Genomic DNA, 14,165 nt, shown 5'->3' on the forward strand with positions numbered 1-14,165 from the left:
GCCAGTTGGCATTGGTCTATGGAAGGGTATCCCCACATTTCCATGATTTGGTTGAACACCGACAGATTCAGCTCCGATTCGCCCCGTCTCAGCTGGGTTCGTCTCAGGAAGTCCGCTGTGAGATTTTCCTGTTCCTTTTATGTGGAGTGTAGACAGACCCCAAATTGTTCTCGGCTAACAGGAAGATAGATTCTGCTACTTGTAATAGAGAATGGGACCGGGTCTCCACCTGGCGATTTAAATACGCCACTACTACCCGGTTGTCCGAGAACACTCTTACATGGTGACCCTGTACAGTGTTTAGAAATTCTGAGAGGGCGAATTTTACCGCTAGACGTTCCTTCATGTTGGAAGATGCGGCTTCTAAAGTCCTCTGTTCAGACCCCTTGAGCCATTTGGTCATTTAAGTGAGCCCCCACCCCCCCTGGGGCTTGCATCTGTGGTCAGAACCTGAGAGACTGAGATCGTCCATGGAACGCCTCAGGTTAAATTGTCTACCTTTGCCCACCATCTTAGAGAAAGTAAGGTTTTTGATGACAAAGTTAGCTGACCGTATAAGTGCCCTTTTAGCGATTTTTCTGCCCCCAAGATTTCCCACTGCAAGTCCCTGGTATGTATCTAGGCCCAATGGACACCCGGAATACAGGCATACAGGCAGTCATGAAACCTAGGAGGGACATTGCTTTTCGCATAGTCATAGAGGGATGGTCCTTTACTTGAGATAGCCGAGCTATCATTTTCTGAATTTTTTCTGCTGGGAGACAGCACTCCTGAATTCTCGAATCTAACAAAATGCCTAGATTCTCTTGTACTTGGTCCGGCTCCATCTTGGACTTTTTTTAGGTTCAAAAGCCAGCCTAAGTCAGTCAGTCAGTCAAAGAATCCATGACCCCTGCCAGTTGGTCCTTGCAATGATGGAAAGAGATGCCTATTATCAGCAAATCGTCCAGGTACAGGTAATCAGAATGTTTTGCTCCCTTAGATGGGCCATTACCTCCGCCACTATCTTTGTGAAAACCCATGGGGCTATGGCTAGACAGAATGGGAGGGCCGTATACTGGTAGTGTTTGACTATTCCCTCTATCGATATTGCTACCCTTCAGAATTTCTAGTAATTTTTGTGTATGGGGACGTGATAATAGGCGTCCTTCAGATCCAGGACAGTCATAAAACAGTCTGGAAACAGTTTTACTGAAGACTTTATTGACTCCATCTTGAAGGTTTGAACCTTCAGAAATTTGTTACATTTTCTCAGGTTTACAATTGTCCTGAAAGTCCCGTCCGTTTATTTTTTCTTAGGAACAGAGGGGAGTAGAATCCTTCGCCTTTCTCCTGGGCAGAGACTTCTTGAAGGATTGCTCTTTCTATTAGACCTAAAATTTATTTTTCTAGTGCTAATTGTTCTATGTCTGACGACCTCTTGGGGGTTATGACAAAGTTCGGTCAGGGAATGGAGTGGAACTGAAATTTTAGACCTGTTTTTAATCAGGTCTAAAATCCAAGAGGTGTTGGATATCTTTTCCCAGGCTGGGAGGAAATGCAGAAGTCTCCCCCCCACCTGGGGCTGACCCTCATTGGGCGGGTTTTCTATTGTCACTGGGGGGCCTGATAAACATAAACCCTTTAGTTTTTTTCTTGCTATCCTCCCACCTATCCTGGTCTTTGGGGGGTTTCCCGCTGATAAATTTCCTGCTCTGAAAGGGCTTCCTGTAAGAAGTACTAGAGAGAGGACAGGGAAAAGTTTTTGTTATCCCCGGCCTTGTCGAGGATATAGTCAAGCGTGGGTCCAAATAGGGACTCACCCTCACAGGGAATGGAGCACAGCTTTGTTTTTGTTTGGTGGTCTCCCGGCCAGCATTTAACCCAGAGGTCCCGTCTGGCTGCGTTAGAGAAGCCCGCTGCCCTGGCTGCCAGCCTAACCGAGTTGGCTGACGCATCAGCCACAAACGCTGCTGCACCTTTCATTACTGGGATGGAGCCTAGTATGTTATCCACTGGATGTTTTGCTTTTAAGAGTTGTGCCTCTAGTTGGTCTAGCCAGATCATTAATGATCTGGCTGTACATGTGGATGCGACTGCGGGTTTTAACCCTCCCCCTCCGGCCTCCCAAGCTCCTTTTAGGAAGGTATCCGCTTTACCACTGGGTCCTTCAGTACCCCCATGTCCTCAAAACAGCAGGGAAATTATTATTTATTTTTTTTTTTTAGAGGCTTTAGCTATTGCCACATCTAATTTTGGCACTTTTTCCCCAGAAAGAACATACCGGGTCCTCAAAGGGGTATTTCCTCTTAGGGGACAATAGGCCCTTTCCACTTTCTTTTAGTCAGTTAGTGGACTGTCATTGTCTTTTCTTTTGTTCCAGGCCACTGAACAACATGTCCTGGACCGATTTCTTGGGACGAGGATCTACCAACCCCATGGTGGATCTGACTGCTTTAATTAAATTGTCCTTTCCTTCTATGGGGAAACAGCTACGTCCCGCTCCATCTCCGGAAGATGAGGACAAAGATAAGAAGGATGAATCTGAATCTACCCCCTCCCCGTCCGAACTACTAGACCCTGATACTGGGAACGGATTCCTAGGTTTTCTCCTGTTTCTTCCCTCCCTTCCGCAAGGACTTAAAGGTATTTTCTACCTGGGATTTACTCAAGGATCTGAGCTCTGAGGTGAACTTAGGGGGTCTCCTCGTAAATTGTCTGTTCAATACAAGAGCTGCATAGTCTTTTCGCCCATGTGGTGGGCAGATCTTCTGCGCAAAGCGCGCAGGTCCTGTGTTTGGATTTGCCCATTCGCTTCCTTCCCTGATGAGAGAAGAAAAAGAAGGGGGACCCTAATTACAAAGTGAACTTTGACGAAGATCACTTACCATCCTGTTGCAAGAAGGAGTACAGGATTTGGATGGGGAACCCATTCCTGTAGATGAGTTTTTCCTCGGGATTGACGCCCCACTGGAGTTCTTACTGCGCTGCAAAGACCTGCCAGAACACCCGCTTCTGCCATTACCTTGCTCGTGCTGGCAGGAAGGGTCCTCTTTCGCACACTTCTTTCCTTGTTGTTGTGGTGGTGGTGAGTGAGGGTGCAGGGACTGCACCTCCTGTAGCTCCTGCTCGCTCACAACTAGTGCCAGAGTGCGCTTAAGCACTTTCCCAGTGCTTACTCCCGGTATTTGAACACCTACAGGGCTCCACTCCTCATAAGCTGGGCTTGAATTTCTAATAAGCCAGCCGCAGGGCATTTGTGCGCTGCACCCTCCCTTGGAGGGTCATGAGCGCGTACCTCTCCCATTGAATGGGCATGTTTTCAATGTGGGGGACGCCCCCCTGATGCTGTGGTGGGTGCTATGTGTGGTGCAGCTGTCCGGCCCAGGGATCCTGAGCGCGAGCATCCAGTCACACCGACTTACCAGTGATGCACTGCGGCACGCGACATGGGGAGGCACCCGGCGCGCACGCCCAGTCCTGCCGACTTCCCAGTGGTGAACTGTGGCATGAGTCATGGGGAAGCGACTGGCGCGCTTGCTCATGCGCAGTGGGACCTGGAAGTTCAGGCCTACTCACCACCCTGGAGACGCTGACACCACCGGAGAATTAGACGGCTCCACGCTGATGTGCTTTCTTCTGCGCCGCATCTCCCCGCCACCCTGGATGCCCACTGACCTCAGCGGTGACGCTTCAGGACACCACGTCAGCCGAGGCAGGGAACCCCCGCTGCCTGAGCCGGGCCTGGTAGGTCATAATCATGATTTTTCGGGTGTCTTCTTAGAATCACTGTAGGTCCCCGTCAAGGACAGGAAACCAACTGATGCGGGAGAGAGCGGTACCTCTCTCCCGCATCAGTTGGTTTCCTGTCCCTGAAGGGCGGATCTCCTCTCTCTCCGTGGTGCAGTCACGAGGGAAGGAGAAAAGAGAATCTTGCCAACCATTAAACAAGGGGGAGGATCAATCATGCTTTCGGGTTGTGTTGCAGCCAATGGCATAGAGAACATTTCACGGGTAGAGGGAATAGTAGATTCAATGAAATTTCAACAAATTCTTGATGCAAACAACACCATCAGTAAAAAAGCTGAAGTTGAAAAGAGGGTGGCTTCTACAAATGGATAATGATCCTAAACGCACATCAAAATCCACAATAGAGTGCCTCAAAATGCGCAAGCTGAAGGTTTTACAATGGCCCTCACAGTCCCCTGATCTGTTCATCATTGAAAATCTGTGGCTAGACCTTAAAATAGCAGTGCATGCAAGACGACCCAGGAATCTCACAGAACTGGAAGAATGGCTGAAAATCCCTCAAACGAGAATTGAAAGGACTCTTGTCTGGCTACAAAAAGCGTTTCCAAGCGGTGATACTTTCAAAAGTGGGTGCATATAGTTACTAACCATGCAGGGTGCCCAAACTTTTGCTTCAGCCCAATTCCTTTTTGTAATTTTTAAAATTTAAATAGATGAAAATACTTATTTTTTGCCTAAAATACAAAGGAAATGTGTCATCTTTAACTTTAGGCCTTTAGGATCATTTCATCTTCAACTTGCTTAGTAACAGTAGTTTTGACCAGGGGTGCCCAAACTTTTACATGCCACTGTATGACTTCAGCATTCAGGATATTAGTACATGTTACACTCAGATTCTTGTCCTGGAATACCATTTTTTAATGCACAATAACTTACATTTAAAATTCAAATTAAAACCTACCTTATTCTTAAACTCAGCATCGAAGGCAAATTGGTTCTCTGGCTTTCCATCCGGCACCTTGTACCTTCTAAACCAGTCGACAGTGGATTCCAGATAATTGGGTTTCTGCCTCCTGACATCCTCAATATCTGAAAGCAAAAGACTCCACTATTAGCAAAACATAATCCAATTAGAGGAACAGATTCGGTAATGTATCTAGAGGTGTTTGCCGCTGCTCTGAGTGATGACTCTCCTGACATGGAATAGAAAGCGCACAACTAGCAAACTCATCAGAACTACGAAATATGGATATAATGAACACCAGCATAATGTTTAAAAGGCTCCGACACAAAAAAGAAAGTCTAAAATACTCTGATGTCTAAAACCTGAAGGCTTCTCATGGTGTGCTGTATATGTAGAGCCTTCTTTGGACTAGTTCTTTCCCGATTACACCAGGTTTTTTTTCTTAACCTCCCCTTTAGGCAATGCGGATTAATAAATAATATTAATAAACATTACATATATAAAATATATAAATGGAAGCATTAAACCGCAGCAACCTGTATAGTTTGCCATTGAGTTTTTCACTTGCAATTGTTATTCACTTAACTCATCAGAACAGGATAAAGGACTGAAGATAAAAGTTAGAAAATATTAACGCTGAGATGTCATCTCCATCCTAAATGAAAGAAACCTAATCTCCAAAGCAGTAATTGCTCATACCCAGCTGCCTTTTGTGAGTAGAGCCAATCATAGCTTATTTTAGTACAGACCAATATTACAGAAAGGAATAGGATTTCTGGCGAAAGATATCCAATGAACGTAAAACCAAACAATATATTTCTCACAGCACGTGGGAAATCAGATAAGCCAAAATAGATGTGAGACAGTTTCATGAGAAACCCTCCTGAGCCCTGTAGCAGACGTGAAGGGAATATATAATATGAGAAAACAATGAGGATGATATGCAGATTATATCTGAAAAATACATCTTATTTAATGGATTTTTTTTTTGTCAAAGAAAAACAAAATTTCATAATTTTTTTTTTTTTAATAGATTTTTTTTTCAAGGGTAAAAATAACTCATTAGTGTACTTTGTAATGTATATTGAGACATGGCCATTCATTTTGCTCTTGAACAGAAGCCAAGCAAGAAAAAAATAATTTCACAAAATCTTTGTAAACTGACAAGTTTTATCCAGTAATGACAAATAAGCAAATTTAATCTTATTTTTTTGAGTATAAGGCACACTTTTTAGCAAGAAAAAAAAAAAACTTGCTAAAAATGTGTGTATCTTAGGGTGTGTGCACAAGATAAGTATTTGGTGCAGAAATTCCTACATCTCTTGGCAGGAAAAACGCAGCGTATAATATGTGCATTTTTGGTGCATATTTTCCCCTACTCATTACTATGGGTGAAATCTGCAAGTCACACATAAGCATTGTGCGCATGACACTTCAGGATTCTCATTCACTTTGCTGGCACCAGGAATCCCTTCAGATAGTCTAACATATCTGGGCAAAAAAAAAAAAAATCTACAAAGTGTGCACAGGCCTTTACAGTCCAGAGGCAACTTCCTATGATCAATAGAAGAACTAGGAATATAGGTGTGGCATAAATAATGTCAGTAAATATGTATATAAAGTTACACACCAAGTGATGCCTGGGTCAGTGATGGCAAAAAACGGACAGTCGGTATATTGACAATTGCAAAGAGAACAAAAAACAAAAAACCATATAGACAAAAATGTTTTAAAAATATATATTAACTTTATTAAGGATCAGGAAGGCAAAAAAAATAATACAAATTACAAAAGATACAGGGGCGCACACCCAGAATTACTAAAAAGCAGAATGTCACAGGGAATCAGTTATACATACTGTAATATATATAATGCCAGTAATTGTACAAATGTATGCACATTGTAAGATCAAATGCAGCATGTGTCAATTAAATCACTACTGACAAAGTGCAAAAGAGCCCAAGATAAAGTGTCAGTGCAGGGTCAATGGAGGAGAGCAGAGGCTGTACTTACTGCACTGGATGCCACTCGGCAGGAGGTTCTCATTCACTTCTTACAGTGCAGTAAGTCCAGCCCCTGATATCCTCCATTGACCCTGCACTGACACTTTAGTAAAATGCTATGCTCACCTGATACACCTATTGAATGTACTGTATATCAAGGATGCTGCAGGATCACCAATGGAATATAATGCAAATGGCCAAAGGAATATGGTGATAGAAATCCACGCTGCCAAAAGTCCAAAAACGATCATAGACAGATGAAATAAATTGCATCCATATCTCAAGGTTTCCAACCTCTTCATCAGGACAAAAGCACAAGTATAACTGACTCCATGTGATATGCTGCTTTTTACCAATTCCGGATGTGTGTCCCTGTTTATCTTGTTTAATTCTTATTGCTGCCTTCCTGATCCTCAATAAAGTTTATCTATATTTTAATACATTTTTGTCTATACTGGCCTTCTATGGTCCATTTGTTTTTGCCTTCTTTCCTATGTTCAAGGAGAACCCTGACACATTCATTCATGATCACCAAGAGAATGTTTTCTTCTCCAGCTCAACAATGATCAGTTTGATTGCTGCAGGGATGTAGAGAAAGCTATTGGGACCTGAATGGATGCTGCACACCCAGAGTCATATGACCCATTATATACTTGGAAGAAGCTTCAAAATGTGGTAAAACACAGGAGTTCTTGTGTCTGTGTGTTTGATAATGATGATGTAGCCGAGAGTGTGCGTTTTGCTGGCATAGCTGAGCAGGTTTTAGCTGACCGTGTTTTGATGTAGCACAGAATGTGCGTTTTGATGATGTAGTGTTTGTAGCAAAGCTGAAGAGGTGTGCACTGTACATGCAGCAGTGGTATATTTACTGTATGTGTGTGATGCACGTAGTGTACTTAATGTGTGTGCTATGAAGCTGAAAGTGTTTCCCAAAGCATGTGTATTATACAAATGTTAATAAAAATTAATAGTATTGACTACTCCACCAGTAAATTTTAATTCGTGGAAAATATTTTTCTAGTTTTTGAAATCAAAAAGTAATGTGCAACTTAAAAAAAAAAATAAAAAAATGAATGCCATTGTTAAAAAATACGGCAACTCAAAACAAGCCATAACGGTAGCAAATAGAGAGCCAAGAACAATTAGAAAAAGTAAAAAAACAAACAAAAAAAAAACAAAAACCCCACAATGTAATTTTTAGGAATAAAGAACACCAATGGCCTCCTTCAGAAAAAAAAATACTATTTCCCCCCAAAACTCATTATAAATTAGGTGATCCTTAAAGAATGCCATTTAGAAAATGTCAAGAACTTGAGGGGTGAATTCATTTGTTCCCCTTCGTATACTACAAGAAAAAAAAAATGTAGTCATCAATTCCAGCTGAAGTTTCTCATTGACCATAGCCATTCTGAGAATACAAATTCCGCCTTTTCACATCTTTCATAGATAGTAAATCATAACCTGGACCTACCACTTTGTGGCCTGTGTTACCCACCATTATAAAGTGCAGCCTCAGGGTCTTCAACATTGATAACTATTAATTTCCAGTCAGTTTCTCCTTCATCAATCAACGCCAAGGTGCCAAGAATTTTAACCTTAATGACCTCTCCTCTTTCACAAACCTAAGAAAAGACAAGGCTCAGAATGTAAAGATTCTTTAGCGTCCAATATTTGAGAAAATAAACTAGTGCTGTACTAAAATGGTTTCTTCTTTTCAGCGTTGTGCTCCGGCTGTAACCCACTAATCAGATTTTCAGAAGCATCAAAATGTTCAGATCTACACAAAAAAAGTTCATGGTCCTCTAGTCATGTCAACGAGCCATAATGGGCTTCTCCAACACGACAAACATTCAATTAGCAAAGTTCAATTTCCTATATTCAACATTTACAATACAGACGTAAATTCCATTCCATTACCTTAGTCCCAATGTCGCATACGTCAATAGGGTCATTATCACCACCAAATCCCGTGTTCACGTCAATGTGAGTTGGATTTTCCCAAGTCTAAAAAGAAAGAACACCTGGTAATTTTCTCCATTATCCAATTAAGAGTCAAATTCAGTAATTACTGTTTCAAAGTAGAAACAGATATGCATTTCAGTTCCACAAAAATATTTTCTAGTTTATATAATCTGTATGTAGAAGGCAAGAGGAATTCTAGGTAATGTCCTTCACTACTTCCATAACCCCAACCTGTCGGTGGACCAGTATGAGGGCTTGGCTTTTGCAACATGAGCGTTTTTATTTGCATCATTACAGGGTACAATTTACTAATTGCATTTTTTCTTGGTGGGTGGAACAGGAAAGAAACACCGTAAAACTATTGTAAGGGCTATGGCTAGCAAAAGGAAACCATCAGCCTACAATATTCTGCTCAGGTTATATTGTTTTTCAAGATTTAATTCAGTTTTTTTTTGCCCCCGCAAAATAATTTGTTTAAAAGGGAATCTGCTACCTCATTTGAAAGCAGCATAATGTAGGGAAAGAGACCCTGATTCCAGCAATGCATCATTTACTTAACTGGTGCAGAAGGTGTGATATAACCAAGAGTTTTCTCTGACGTACATGTAGCAGAGCTGAGAAAGCTGACCCCACCTACACCACTAATTAGCAGCTTACTGTCAATATACAATTTACTCAGAAAGCTGCTAATCAGTGCTGGGAAGGTGGTTGAACCAGGATGCACATGGGCAGCTAGTCCATAAATTGAAAATCTCCAGCTGATATAGCACTGATTGTATTGGAACACTAGCACACAGCCCAGTGAGTGACATCACTGAAATCAGTGTCCGAGTCCCTACATTTTGCTGCCCTTGGATTACATAGCAAAACCTGCTGATAGACTCCCCTTAAATGCTGCCAGGAATCAAGGAAAAGAATGGTCTACTAGCTGTGCCCACACATATGTATGGAATTGTACAAGAATTTTTTTGTAATCTGCTTTACTGGCTTTTTTTTTTCTAGAGTTAACGTCAAAGTACTGTCTACAGCATAGATGGCAAACTCTGGCCCACAGGGTGGTTTTATTTGGCCAGTGACACTAGAACCGCCACCCCTATGCGGGGCCCATTATTCTGTACGGAGGACTATGTGGGGCCCATTATTCTGTATGGAGGACTATGTGGGGCCCATTATTCTGTACGGAGGACTATGTGGGGCCCATTATTCTGTATGGAGGACTATGTGGGGCCCATTATTCTGTACGGAGGACTATGTGGGGCCCATTATTCTGTACGGAGGACTATGTGGGGCCCATTATTCTGTACGGAGGACTATGTGGGGCCCATTATTCTGTACGGAGGACTATGTGGGGCCCATTATTCTGTACGGAGGACTATGTGGGGCCCATTATTCTGTATACTGGCTGGCCCGCGACTTTGTCAAAGTTTTTAATTTTGACCCTCTGTGTTTGTGTTTGACATCCCTGGTCTACAGTATCAGGGCCATAATCTGTGCTCCATCGAGGACAGGACTTGGCTATCTATGGCAATCGCATGATGAATAAATGGATAGGCAATGCACGTGCTTGACCACTGCTCCATTTGAACAGAAAATAATTACCCTGGCAGTTGAACGTGCCCTGATCTACAGTAGTAATAATCCATACTGTGGGTTAATAACAACTTCCTCTTACAATCAAATTAAAGGATACCGCTACAAATAATTTACTGGTAATCGCTCCCCTAGTTATGGGGAACCTAACAATATACTTTGTATGGATTGATCAGTTTTACTCATATGGTTGATCTTTTTTTAAAATAATATATTGCATGATCATAGTATTTTTTGCATGCCATCTTAACAAGCCTGCTAGAATAAATCTACAATTTATTATAAATATTTATATTAAAATATCTTAAATAATATTTATCATTACAATCATAATGGCAAAATCTCCATTATGCCATGTAAATATGAATGCACCAATTGTGGACACCGGACGTCTAGTTGTTAGAAGGAAACCTTAAAGCACCACTCCAGCATTTTGTTTTTAATTCAGCACTGGAGTGGTGCCACTACTGCAAGTTCCATGCCCCTATTATACTTACCAGTCTTCTGCCATTTCTGGCGCCACTCCAGAGCCACCATCTTGTGACCACAACTTCTGATTGACCGGAAGTAAGAGTTAATGGTCACAAGCACTCAAAGTCTATGAGATCCTTGTTCTGGCACTCAGACTTCTATTGAGTAGTTGATGCGAAAGTCAAGAAGGTCCCAGGACTCACAGGATTTTTCTTGGTTCCTTTATTCAGCAAAGCTGAACGCATTTCAGGCCATCCAAAGCTTTCATCAGCTTGAGTCAACTTTCATTGGGTAGTGACTTCCGGCTCACTCAGCAAACACTGGAGTGATCCAGCAGGTCACAAACTGCTGGAGAGCGACGGGAGTAGCGCCGAGAACAGAAGACGACAGCAGCTGTAAGTATAACACACTAGGGGTAGGGAACTAAGACTAGTGACACCGCTCCAGCAGTAAGACAAAACAGCTGAAACAGTTCTTGTGTTCCACATGAAATAACACTTCTGGAATATCTTCTTTTTTTTTTTTTTTTTTTAGCACCGAGTCTTTCCAGTGAATATTACTCGGCTACAAGACAATTATGAATACATTGCCAAGTGGGCATTACTAGTTGGCGGTGCTTCCTTACATTGTCCAGTCAACGTAGAGACAAACCCCTTTGACAAGACAAGTTGTTGCTTTAAATCATTACATATCTAGGGGAAATAGCAAAAAGGAACCGCACAAGGCAGTTCAAAGAAAATATGTTCTAGAATTGTCATTTCATGTGGAATACAGCTATTTACTAAAAACAAACAGTCAGGAGAAACCAAGTTTTGCTATGCAGAGGCCCAGATTCTAGCGATGTGTCACTTACTGAGCTGCTTGCTGTATTTGATAAAATCCCTATTTTATCTTCTACAGGTCTAGCAGTTCTCTGAATGCTGAGCTCTTTATAACCACACCCACACCACTGATTGGCAGCTTTAAGTGTACACTGTGCATTGGCAGCCTTCTGCCTATCAGTGGTGGGGGTTATAAAGGGCTCGTGAATATAAAAGGACTATACGGCAGCTGGTTTACTAGTAAGAGTATCACTAGAGTACTAGTAAAACAGTGATTTTATCAAAACTCCACCAAGCAGCCCAGTAAGTGACACATCGCTGAAATCAGGGTCTCCGTTTCTACATTATGCTGCTCTCAAATTGTGTGACAAAAACCTTGTGACAGATTCCCTTTAAAAAGGTGCATGGCACGTGTAAGATTCCTAATTCATTAGTGATGTGCGTCTTTTAGTTAATCATGTGCACCTTCCTCCAGCGGCCCCGTTCATTAAGACTTGCCTACACAACACTCCTGATTAAAGGATCAGAACTATGGTTCTCGACAAGACATGGGCCAGAGTAAACAGGGAATGTGCTGTCGATAACAGGAGATGGATGAGTCAGAAAAATCTATTTGTGATCATTCTATCCCCCATCATCAGCATATGTAAGGAGGCCGATACACAAGCAATGGATAACTTTAATATAATCGATCACACTTGTTTAAGGGTCTGAAATCAACTCCTGTAAATGCTCCATAAAGGTTTAGTGTGACGGTGCAATATGCTAGTGACTCGCCCCCTGGGCCGTGGGGCACTCTGATCCGGGCAATAGGGGAACGATGGGAGTAGTACTGGCAACCCGGTTCCGTGGCTCAGGGTGGTCAGGCCAGTGGTAGTCCGTTATGTGCTGATGATTATGTCCGACTACGCCACCCGTGGATTGCGGTTATTAGGAACCGCCGCTGCATGCAGACCGCTGGGGCTGATTAGGTGTGCAGCTAAGGTAGTGTGACTCCCCACGGGAAGAGTGCGGCCCCAGGGCAGTATAATGGAGGTTGGGAGTGATGGTAGTGAGAGTCCCAGTGCTGATAGTGCTGGAGGAGCAAGGAGCACGCAGACAACAGGTTGCAGTCCAGGGTCTTTACTAGAACAGGTAAATTGACCCACAAACAGTCCCAGCTAGGAGGGGACCTGGATGTCTGAGAGCAATGGGGAAATTGGCCCTGGTCAGGGTGAGGGTGTAGGCCTACCGTGCTTTCTGCGCTCCTTCTGGCTATTTCCTCGTTATAGGGTAACAGCCCACGGTTCCGAGATCTCCGTGTATTCTCGTCTGTATGACCTGCGACGTGGGTTCCTTTCTGCTCCCAGCCTTGTACGGCTTTGCTGGTCCCTTCTGTTGTGGCAGGGCCTCCAGGCTTCTTAGGCCAAGGAATATATAGTCCCCTGCGGACTGGTTATCTGCTGGGGGATGTGGAATCCTCCCAGCCTCAGACACCAAAGTCTGGTAAAGTAAGTCTTTTATCTGCCAAGACAGGCTCTCGTCGCCTCTTGTCTCTGGCTTGTGGCTCTCCTCCTGCCACACTTCCTCTTAGGTGCAATACAACTTTCTGTCCCTGCTCTGCTCCAGGACACATCTCAGTACTGAGACAGGTTATCCAGTTCTCCCTAACCCTGCCCCCAGCACCAGCTTTTATAGGGGCAGCCTGCTCCCCCTACTGGCCTGAGACAGGAGGTACTGCATGCTAATGTTCCCCTGACTAGAGAACCTCCCCCTTGCTCTCAGACACAGCTTTATTACATTTTGTGGCATCCAGGCCAGGGTGACACACTAGCATTTGTGGCCCCACTTAAAGTAGGGCCCTTGGCAATAATGGTCTAAAAATTGCTGGTTTTGGGCATATGACAGGTATTTTGTTTTTTTCTTTTGGTGTAAAAGACAACTGTCCATGTGGTCCACAAGTTGAGATCTTTTGGACAGCCAATTGTAGACCTGTGCTGTGTGTTTGCATGTGAACTCCATGCAGCGAGTCTCCATGATTGTGCTCTCTGGAAATGTTAAAGCACCACTTCAAAGTTGTTTTTTTCAGCGCTGGAGTGACACTTTAAAAGCAAGTCCTTTGCCCCCGGTCATATACTCACACTACGGCTTCTTCACCATTTTTCAGCACAGCTCCGGTCCCACGACACCATTTTGTGAGCGCAGCTTCTGACTGTCCGGCAAGTCAGAAGCTACGTCATACGCTCTCAATGCAAGTCTATGAGGCCAGAACAAGGCTCTCAGATTTTTACTGAAAAGTGACCTCTGCGTTGCTCCATAAAACACTGGAGCTGCCGGCAGGTCACTTTTTGCAGGAGACAGACGGAAGCGACGCTAGAAATGGATGAAGGAGGCGGCAGGTGAGTAAGAGACAGGGGAATTACATTTAAAGCACCACTCCTGGGGTGCAATAAAAACACACACGCTAGAGTGGTGCTTTAACTTCAAGACAAACAACTTAACTTTCCTAATTGCCATCGCCTGCAGTGTAAAGCAAAGCACCTTGTAAAAAATAACTTGTGCCATCTTCTACAGTTTTGATCAGTGATTACAGTACAAAACCGAAAACTATTTTTGCTTCAACGTCTGGCCTAATCTACAATCACA

At 43.2% G+C, this 14,165-nt stretch overlaps 1 protein-coding gene across 1 annotated transcript in view; it reads right to left on the minus strand.

Moving 5' to 3' along the window:
• The window catches only part of PPA1 (inorganic pyrophosphatase 1), a 115,460-nt gene that overhangs the window by 24,000 nt on the left and 77,295 nt on the right, over nucleotides 1-14,165 (minus strand). The window contains exons 5-7 of the mRNA XM_073681430.1: nucleotides 8,614-8,700; nucleotides 8,192-8,318; nucleotides 4,691-4,818 (exon numbers count right to left, since the gene is read on the minus strand). Coding sequence (XP_073537531.1) covers nucleotides 4,691-4,818; nucleotides 8,192-8,318; nucleotides 8,614-8,700 — 342 coding nt within the window. The remainder of the gene's footprint in view (nucleotides 1-4,690; nucleotides 4,819-8,191; nucleotides 8,319-8,613; nucleotides 8,701-14,165) is intronic.

The sequence above is a fragment of the Phyllobates terribilis genome, unplaced genomic scaffold (genome assembly GCF_046119375.1).
Source record: "Phyllobates terribilis strain yellow unplaced genomic scaffold, ASM4611937v1 Scaffold_5__5_contigs__length_657084704, whole genome shotgun sequence".
Classification (NCBI taxonomy): domain Eukaryota; kingdom Metazoa; phylum Chordata; class Amphibia; order Anura; family Dendrobatidae; genus Phyllobates; species Phyllobates terribilis.